The sequence below is a fragment of the Lycium barbarum genome, chromosome 5 (assembly GCF_019175385.1).
Source record: "Lycium barbarum isolate Lr01 chromosome 5, ASM1917538v2, whole genome shotgun sequence".
Classification (NCBI taxonomy): domain Eukaryota; kingdom Viridiplantae; phylum Streptophyta; class Magnoliopsida; order Solanales; family Solanaceae; genus Lycium; species Lycium barbarum.
The window spans coordinates 123,029,235-123,039,444 of NC_083341.1; the positions used below are offsets into that span (position 1 = coordinate 123,029,235).

The window sequence follows — 10,210 nt, forward strand, 5'->3', positions numbered from 1 at the left end:
TGTCAAGTTTAAGGGGCTATCTAGGTATTAAGCCAAAACAAAGTAAGACAATTATTTTGAAACGAAGAAAATAGTACAAATATACGAATTTTTTAAGATTATATGTTCAAACACACACAAGTGTCATATATGTTTTGGACAAAAAAATGATATAAAAATTTTATGCCCAAATTCAGTATCAAAATTGGTAAGTTAAAACTCTTAGAAATGTAAACGTGGTGCACAGAGAGAGTTGTAGTTTGTAGTAGTAATAAAGTGGAAGTTGGAGTGCGCGTATAATTAAATTGGCGGCATCACTATGACTTCAGCACCATTCCAAAATTATTGTACCTGTGGCCTTTCCCCCTCGTCTTTTCTCCCTATATAAAGCTACCAAATTCTATCATTCTTCTCCATAACCAAAATACTTTCTCCGGAACTTTCTAGAAACAGTTACCAATGGGAGACTGTAACAACGGCGACTTCTTACCGAGCCATAACACCGCTGTTATCTCTCCGTTAGATGATCGGAGATTTTCGAAGCACGTTCATGATAATGTTCACGGCAACATCTATCTCGATCCCGTACGTTTTTTTTTTTTTTAGTTCGGTAGTTTAAATTACTTTTTTCCTTTTTTGATGTTGAAATTTCGTAGCGTATGCCACAGATTCCTTTTTTACTTTTTTTTTTTTTAGTTCTGTTTCCGTTGTTCTGTTTTGCACGCTATAAAAGCCGGCGTTTGTATTTGCCTTTCAGCATGATTATCTGTTTTTTTTTTTCACTGTTTTGCATGCTTCAATTTTTGTCAAATTCGGAATTTTTTTTGCTTATCAGAGCATTTGAGTTAGTTTCTGCACTTTTTGCTTTTGAAATGAAGAAATTGTTTCGGTAATTTGAATTGAATTTCCTTTTTTCCTGTTCGAGTATGAAATTATTGATTCCGTTGTTCTGCCTTGCATGTTACTGTAATCGTTTTGAAGGTCCGTGTTCGTGTTTGCTTTTCAGCACGATTATATTCATTTCTCTTTTTGCTTTTGAAATAGAGAAATTGACTTTTTAATTGGAGTTTTTCTTTCCAGGCTAGTGTTGAAGTTTCGTAGCGTATACTTTAATTATAATTACGTTTTTCTCCTTTCAATTCTTATAAATATTTACACAATTACACTTATTTCTGCTCTGTTTTGCTTTTGATTCGAGATTCGCTAATTTAAATTTATTTTTCCTGTTCGAACGTTGAAGTTTAACTGCCTATGGTTTGTAACTCTGTTATAACGCTTTACATGCTGTAGTTATTTCCGAACTCGGCCTTCATCTTCGTTTTTTCCAAAATAATATTTATCAATTTTTTTTTTTTTTTTCATTTGAAAATATTGACTGATAATTCGAAGTGCTTTTCTATTCAAGACCTGAAATCTCATGTTGATTCTGATACCGTGTAAAGTTTTAAAAAATCAGATACAACGTCATCCGGCAAGAGAAAAAGGAAAAGTTCCGTGGCTTATACATGTTAGTTGTATGCTATGCGTGTTACGTGAATATTTGTTAGTTAGGTTAAGTATGATTACGACCAGTTTGACTGCTTTCAGTACTTTTTTTGATTCGTTTATTCTATAATTTCGTTGTTTTTTCTTCTTTCAAAGTCCTAGATAAAGTAGTATTTATTAAGCAGATAGGTAACTTTTCGTAAAGCAATAGTATTCCCTTCATGAAAATCATCATTCACTTTTAAAGTTTGATTCAAGTGAAATAGATTGTTTGTATGATATACACAGTGGCGGATCCAGGATTTTTAAACTGAACCAATTTTTGCATTTGTTCAGGGATGTACATGAACACAAAAAATTTACCCTAAATATACACTGTAATTTTTTACCCAGGGTGTTCACCCGAACACCTTGAGCCTTTACTACATCCGCTCCTGGACATACGTTTTCTTTAATATATACACGTAGTTGGTGAAGTATCAGATTTTCTATATTTGTTAATGTATTTAACAACAGTTTTGCTCTTCGATTGCAGCTATCTCTGAAGTTCATTGACACTGAACAATTTCAGAGGCAAGCTTAGTTTTTTTAAAGTTGTTTCTTTTCTGCTCCGGACAGTTTTGATTGGCTGGAAATAATTCCAATTGCGTTTGTTTGTGTATGTTACAGGCTTCGCGATTTGAAGCAACTAGGTAAGCATATCCTTTATTTCTTCGTTCTTTTTAAGTTTTTCCTTCTTAAGCCCAGGTGAATTTCTGCACATGTCAAGCTGTTGTTTGAAAAAAGTTCTATAATGTTTAGGATAATGATTTATGATTACTGGTGAAAATAAATATTTGAAGCTTCGCAAATGTATTTTTAGGCTTATACGATAAATTTGGTTGTGTGATGTCACAAGCACGTTATTAAATTTTGGTTCCAACGGTTGTTGATCAAGTTGCAGGCAGTGTTATCAAAAGCGAAAAGCGCAAAAAAGCTCTAAGGTTAGCTGAGGCTTTGAGCGCAAAGCGCAAATAAAGCATGAGCTTTAATGAAAAAAAGCGCAATGGTGCAAAAATACAAATATATATATGTTTAGTCCAAGATTAATAATAATGAGCATGAATAACAAATATATGGGCAAAGAAATTGTAAAAATATTACGATAAAGTGAAATATCAATCATCTAGTGTCACCTCTCCAAGAGAGGCTCATTGACAAGGAAAAGTATGTGTTAGAGCTTTGATGACGACACTGAAGCGCACATAAAGCGAGGCGAAGCGCTCAACATGTTTTGAGCCTCGCTTCAGGGTTTAAGCGCGCTTAAAGCGCGCCTTTGATAACACTGGTTGCAGGTGTTGTATTCACTTTTATGTCCTTCCATATTAGAGAAGCTTAGTAATAGGTTTCTGACTTGCTGCACGATATTTCCTGTATGATAAATTATCTAAACTTGACTCTCATGGATTTTCTCGGGCGATGGTGTGGCCATCTGGACTACAATAAGCTTGATCCTGACTTAGTTATTTTATTGTCAACTTGCTCAAAAGTTTGCAACAACAAATTCTTCACTAGAATATTTTTTTCCGAGAATGGCTAAACAAAATGAAAAACAAGATTTCTAATATGTTGCATGTGATCATTTTAAATTTGTACTCCTTAGGCACCAGCAACTATTTTGTTTCAGCATGCCTGTGTTTCAGATGACTTCATCGTATCTGGATTATCTATATATGCACACTAATGTCTGAATCAATCAATTTTGCAGATCATAACTGCAAGTTGTCTTTGAGTAATCTTCTTTTAGGATAGGAGTATAGTGAGGTTCTGCTGAATCATTAATTAAAGTTATTGTTAGCAATTTGGTCCTTTTGCTGTAATAAATGCCATTATTTAATCAAATTGTAATAAGCCACTACTCTTGTAAAGGCAGAAATTTTCTGTTCCTTGTTGGTGTTCGTATCAGGTACAACTAATCTGGATTAGAACTCATTCAGAAAGTTTATGTTCTTTCTGCATTTCTGAATTTTTTTTTCGCTGCTTTGCCATCATTTGAGATTTGAACTTTTAATTTGACTCGACCTCGATTTCTGTTCTAGGTCTTACATACATGGTTTATCCTGGGGCTGTGCACTCTCGGTTTGAGCATTCCCTAGGCGTCTATTGGCTGGCCAGTGATGCTGTACAGAGACTTAAAACCTGTCAAGTAGGACTATATCCTATTGGAATATATACATTATTTTGTTTGATAAAATGTCTTGATGGACATGTCGTGGTTGTAGGGACTGGAGCTTGACATTGACTCTTTTGACATACAGACCGTGAAACTTGCTGGTGAGTGAAATCTACCAGCTAAGGTTCATATTTCTCAACAGCATCTGACCATTGTTCTTACTTGAGTTCATCTAGGATTACTACATGATGTGGGTCACGGGCCATTCAGTCACACGTTTGAGCGTGAATTTCTTCCTCGGGTTTGTGATGGCCTTGAATGGTAATTGTTAATGTAAAAATTCCTCTCTTTTTCATCCGTCAGAACTCAAGGATTTGATACAGTGAACTCCTTTAATGCTCCCCTGTGGTCTGTGGAGATATTTGGTTTCCTTGGCACTATAAGTATTTCCTAGAACTCTTATTCTTATTGGGCATCAACGCATGATTGTTGAGGGAATTTTCTACCTATCTCTGCCCCTTTCTTCCATTTTGAGTGAAAATAGTAATACTCCTCTGTCCTCTTACATCCAAAAATTAGTCAATGACTGAAAGAGTCTGTATGACCTTGCCACAACACCACTGTATTTGATGGGTTATCCTTAATCTCCAAACAGAGATCATTGCAGTAGTTGTGGCTTCAAAAGAATGCCATCATAATATAAGCTGAAAATGTTGAGATCAAATTTGACATTTAAATATGGTTATGTATATTGCAAAGCAGAGTGTATGGTGTGCTTATTTAGCTACAATTGCGATTTCTTTTCTCTTTCTTGGTATGATGAGAAGACTGGCAACTCCACTCATTCATTTTTCTTGGTTTACCATAACTTTACTACTCCCTGTATTTTGAAGCTATCAATACACCTTTCAAACATATGAAAAAAAAAGTCCTATGAGCAGCAGATGGATTGAGCGTGATTTTGTGAGATCTACTTTTCATTGTGGAAAAATTCGTTGATTAGTATTCTCCTGTTTGAGTCTCTTCCATAATTTAAATGAAGTTGAGGTTAAATGAATTAGTCTTCTAAGATTTCTCCTCACATTTTCAAAGCCTCTTAACAGATCTTGTTCAAAATTTTATTTAGTTTTTTTTTTTTTGATTCTCTCCTGCATGCCAATGCTACTTCTTCACCTGTCACTATCAGCTGTTACTTTATATGTTTGGTCGAGTTTATCCACTTTAGCTTTATTCTATTACACGCAGTTTCGTGAAAGCTAGAAACTGATACAGGTTGACTCGATTTATAGTCATTTTCTTAGTCTACTCTTCTAACTAATTACTGGAGTTAAAACTTTTCAGGTCGCATGAAGATATGTCTTTGAAGATGATAGACTACATTGTTGATGAGCATGGCATTGATATTGATTCTGTCCGTTTGAAGAAAGTGAAGGTTTGGATGAAAATAACACACATTATCTCATGATACCTTTCTACATCTGTTAGATCAGATTTTCCCTCCCCCTAAAGATGCAATCTCAGCAGTCAGCACTTCAAAAATTCAGCCTAGGATAAGTTGCCCCAAGGTTGTCTGCTTTATGGCATAGTTTACTACGGGTTTGGACCTTTTTTTCTTTAGCTATGCCTCATGCTTTCAGAATTATATTATTTAAGATTGACAACTTTTCACATTGTTCATTCTAATGAGCTTTATTTTCAGTTTGTTGTGGTATTTTATTTTGGATTCTAGGGTAGTTCTGCTTTCCAGCTCCACCGTTGGCTATCCTTTGAATCATATTAAATCTCTTTTCTTTTCTACACAGGAAATGATAGTTGCTTCTGAGAAAAGTAAATCAGTGGTAAGCATTTTCATGGGAGGATTTGAGGGAATATGTTAAGATATTAAAATAGCTAGTATTTGAAAAGATATGCTGAATCTTTTTGCTTCATGACTTCAAGAGCTCAAAAGAGAAGCAGTTCTTGTATGACATTGTTGCTAATGGACGAAATGGAATAGATGTTGACAAGTAAATTCCCTCTCTCCTTTTACTTTCTTCCAATGCAATTTAAATTATGCACTGGTAGCTGCATTACATGAATCAACCTTTTTGCAGATTTGATTACATTGAGCGTGACACCAGAGCTTGTGGTCTTGGGTGCAATTTTCAGTTCCAGAGGCATGATCTTCGTACTCTAATTGATCCTTCTTTTCTCTAAAACTAAAGAATTTTTCCCAGAATCGTTACTAACTCTGGAAAGAGAATACCACCTTTTTGTTACTTGCAGGCTAATGGAAACAATGCGTGTTATAGACAATGAAATATGTTATCGGGCGAAGGAATGTTAGTATTCTTAAACTATTATGCTACACGAAAGATTAACATCTTCCAGATATAGAAACAGTTCTCACAATTACATTCGATGATTTGGTTAGATCTTACAATCCACAAGCTATTTTCCACTCGTGCTGATTTGCATCGTACGGTCTATATGCATCCAAAAGTGAAGGTTCAAGAATTTCACCCATCTGTGTTCTTTATTCAAAATGTTTCCACTTTCTACTACTTAAGTCTCACCGTGTGTTCTTTTGTTTTCTTTTTCCATATTATAAATTTTAGGCAATAGAGCTCATGGTTGTAGATGCCTTGATAAAAGCCAATGACCATCTTCAAATTGCTTCATACATAGATGAACCAGCCCAGTACTGGATGGTCGGATAATCTTTCCCATTGATATAACCGAAGATACCATGCCTGTGTGAACTTTAAACAATCGATTAATTAACAATGTGCAGTTAGATGATACAATAGTCAAAAAAATTGAAACTTCAACCCATCAAGATCTGGAGGAATCCAGAAATCTGATTCGTCGAATTCGGAGGAGGGACATATATCAGGTATCCACTTCAAAACCAGAGAGTCGGGAGTCATCGTCCTAGTAGGAAAATATGTACAGCTTCTAATTGTTTCCTATTATATATGGCCTAAGGATCTTATTTTACGGAACCTTTCATGTTATCTATTAACATCTACGTAACTCCTATGCACTTCTGTTATTGCCCATGTTAAATGATTTCAACTGTCAAGCTATTTACAGCAAGGACAAAATGTCTAAACTACTTTTGCATCAATATTCTGACAGTACTGTAATGAGTTTGCTGTGCCCAAGGGGGAGCTGGAGCGCTTCAAAAATGTTACAGCTCAAGATATAATTTGTTCCCAGGTACTTCAGATAACTCCAATAGCCTCTTTTGTTACCTGATTCTCTGATAGTGATGAACCCTCTCTCGTTGAGTAACTTTTTTATCCAGAACTCTGATGCTTATTTGAATGAGGAAGATGTCATTGTTACTAATGTCAAAATTGATTTGACTAGTGGAAGGAATAATCCATTGGAAAGGTACTTTTGAATCTTGGCGGTTAGTATTGCTCAGGATCTCATATGCTTGTGTGATGACTAAAGACTTTTCTTTTATTCTGTTCATGTGATCCATTGTCATGCAGGATCAGCTTCTTCCAGGTATTATAATTACCTTTGTCCTGTATACTTTCAAGAAACTTGCACAAAAATAGATAAACAAAATAATTGTTTCAGGCTTAATTATGTTCTTCCCCTGAAGCTACAAAGATGGAAATTTCGGTTAATTGGCTAAACAAGTGTTAGTGAATGCTCTGACAATGTCCACCTGTAGTTAGAAATTAACCTTATAATATAAAGGTACTCTTCATGCTAGTTGTAGAATCTCCTTTGCAACTATCAAATAAATTATCTGGGTTATCCAGTGAGTTTATTCAACTATACTGAACTATTGAAAAACTGATGTGTATCAGTTATAATGGAAAAAGGCTGTATAGTGCGGAAATTAAACTACCTTAATACCTAAGCAGGATAAACCCTGTCGATTAGCTCTGGTTCTCAAACATCAATTCAATATCTTTCTCCTAGAAATGTTGACTGGAAAAAAATGTCACTCTTCAATCTTTCTGACCGCTTCACTGATGTGCTACTGTTTACAGGATTATGATAACTTTGAGAAATCCCACATAACAGATGATCGCGTCAGTCACTTGTTGCCTGCATGTTACCAGGATATGATTGTTAGAGTCTATACCAGGAAACCTGAACTGGTCAGTGAGATGGAGCCAAACCCCGCTCCCTTATTCTCCTTTAAACTGCCTGCTTCTCAGTCTCAAGCACACTTTGGACCTCCATTTCTCTTATAATTAAAAAAATATATGAGCACCGTATATGCTTTTGTAATGGTGTACATCTTACAGGTAAAAGCTGTTTCAGAAGCATTTGAGAATTTTCAGATGAAGACTTATGGGAAGAAAACGCAAGTACATGCAACTCCTGAAAAAAAGAAACGTCTGAGTTACTACGAGCAATAAATGGCTATGCTCTGCTTCTGGCTAGATGTACATTGTGTATACACATGAACCGTAGAATCTCACTCTCTTATCGTATAGATGTAAAGTCCATGAATAGCTAAACTGATATCATTTTGGTTGATCATGTTAGTCTTGATGCATAAAGTCCTAGCTAGTTGATTTTGCAATTATAGGTTCTCTTATGGCATCGGTAGAATGGTGTTGGCCACATGTAAAGATTGGTACCAACAGGGTAGTGCTTTTGCCAATTTGAGCATAATGTTCCAGTCAATTCCTTCACAATGTTTGATTGAATTACCGAAATCAATACATCCTGAAATTTCCTATTCCGGATGGACTTGTAGCTAGCCTAAAGGTATCTCGTTGGCAGTCTAAACTTCCAAGTTGGTGTGGTGTATTGATGTGTAGGCTTGGAGTTTGACAAAAGCACAAATACAAAAAGTAATTCACCTGTCCGCTTCCTATATCGGCATTGTTGATCTCATCACATTAAGACCAACAATTTTTTTTTCCTTTCCTTGTAAATGCCTTAGGAGTTTCATAGAGCACTTGAAATAGAGATTGTTTTAGAGTAACAGATAAGAGAAAGGGTCTTGTTTCTATGAAAATGGAATGAGAAATGGATTTTTGGTCCTTTTCAAACTGTGTTTTAATTGTATGACCTTTTTATAAGAGGTCTTTATTTTTTCTACACAAGAGATCTGAAAAAAACATATAAGAGATTTGAAAAAGACATTTTCTTCTATTCAAATTGTAAGAGGTTAAGAGATGTTATTTCTTCTTTATTTTTTTCAAATAAGAGATTTGAAAAAAAAAAAAAAACACATAAGCGATCTGAAAAGACATTTTTTTCTATTCAAATTGTAAGGGGCATGGCCACACTCCTTCACATGAAGAAAGGATCATATTATCACTTCGTCCATTTCATTTTAGGTGTCTTGATTTAATTAGGCACAATTTAAGAAAGTAAATGAGATTTTTGAATCTTGTAGGCTTAAATTAAAGATGTGTAATGTAGCAAAATAATTTTTCTTTTTGCAATAGACTAAGAACAAGAGACACATAAATTGAAACTTACATTTTGAATCCACCTCTTAGAAAATGGACGTTTCTCAGAATTAAACATGTTAACAAGTTCATCCATGGGCATATAGACGAACCACTCGTACCAATCCCAGTCATAATCATCATCAGTGCTCAACAAGAGGCTTCGGTTGTCGTATTTTCTCACTGTGGTCGTAGCGTCCCAATAAAACTGAGGGGAATAGAGATGTAATAGAACACAAACATTACATTGAATTGAAGGCACTTTTGATATTTTATGTGTCCAAAGCCTTTTATTTTTTTCCTAAATCAGGAAGATTGTTAAAATCAAAGTGGAGTTAGCACTTTACATCTTAATTGCACGAAACCAAAATATTCATATTTCCTCTTTTTTTCCTCTCTGTTTTGATTTATTGATAATGGTTCTCGATAAAAGACAAAACAGCTTCATTCTAGCTTTAAGTATAATAAATTGTAAATGAAATTTACATGTACTTTAAATTAAAGCTCTTTGTCCCCATATATGGCTATGGCATTGCAGCGCACCCTGTTGTGGAGTACTGTGTCATTGCCTGCACACAGCTCGACTTGTATTTAACTCAAACCTAAAGAATAAAGTTGCTTCTTCTCATTTATCATGTTATCTATCAGTCAAACTTTTCAAATTTTATACTCACAAAATTAAAATTAAAAACTCTAAATAGAATAAAAGCTCTACTCTTTATTTAAATCATCTTTCATTTTTTCTTCTTTATCTAACACGATCGATCATTCAATCCATATTTCAAACTCCCGAAAATCTATATATGCAGATCCTTAGGAGTCGTTTGGACATGGTTTCAAACCATGATTTGAAATCATGTTTGGATATGCAATTTGGATATTTTAAGTTGTATTTTCTCTTATAGACATAAAAACCCTACAAGTTGTGAAAACTATCAAAACATTTTCAATTCTTATACAATCTTACCAAATGAGCAAGTCATAGTTCATAACAAAATTAATACGTTACTAGAAGGCCTTTCTAAAAAATACAACATCAATTGATCAAACTTTAGTTCAATAAAAACGAAAATTTAACATGAATAGTAATGCAACTACTCTTTAATATAATACTCTCACATGGTACGTACAATCTCTTCACGCTGAGCATGCATATTTAAATAATTGTTAAAAATAT

The 10,210-nt window shown here is 34.6% G+C and overlaps 1 protein-coding gene across 2 annotated transcripts; it reads left to right on the forward strand.

The window, feature by feature from the left end:
- The first annotated feature begins 264 nt into the window (after positions 1-264).
- On the forward strand, positions 265-8,323 carry LOC132641347 (uncharacterized). 2 transcript variants are annotated; one of them, XM_060358304.1, is made up of 19 exons: positions 266-564; positions 2,000-2,037; positions 2,134-2,156; positions 3,543-3,649; positions 3,726-3,777; positions 3,853-3,937; positions 4,958-5,048; positions 5,419-5,454; positions 5,555-5,622; positions 5,710-5,772; positions 5,882-5,937; positions 6,030-6,103; positions 6,214-6,306; positions 6,390-6,491; positions 6,737-6,817; positions 6,906-6,994; positions 7,099-7,114; positions 7,612-7,722; positions 7,873-8,323. In XM_060358304.1, exons 1-19 carry the CDS (start codon positions 439-441, stop codon positions 7,984-7,986), a joined length of 1,425 nt encoding a protein of 474 aa, XP_060214287.1. In that variant the 5' UTR covers positions 266-438; the 3' UTR covers positions 7,987-8,323. The 2 variants fall into 2 exon arrangements, with proteins under 2 accessions (XP_060214288.1, XP_060214287.1); XM_060358305.1 differs by lacking the exons at positions 6,906-6,994; positions 7,099-7,114 and having other exon boundaries at positions 265-564.
- Positions 8,324-10,210: the final 1,887 nt, after the last annotated feature.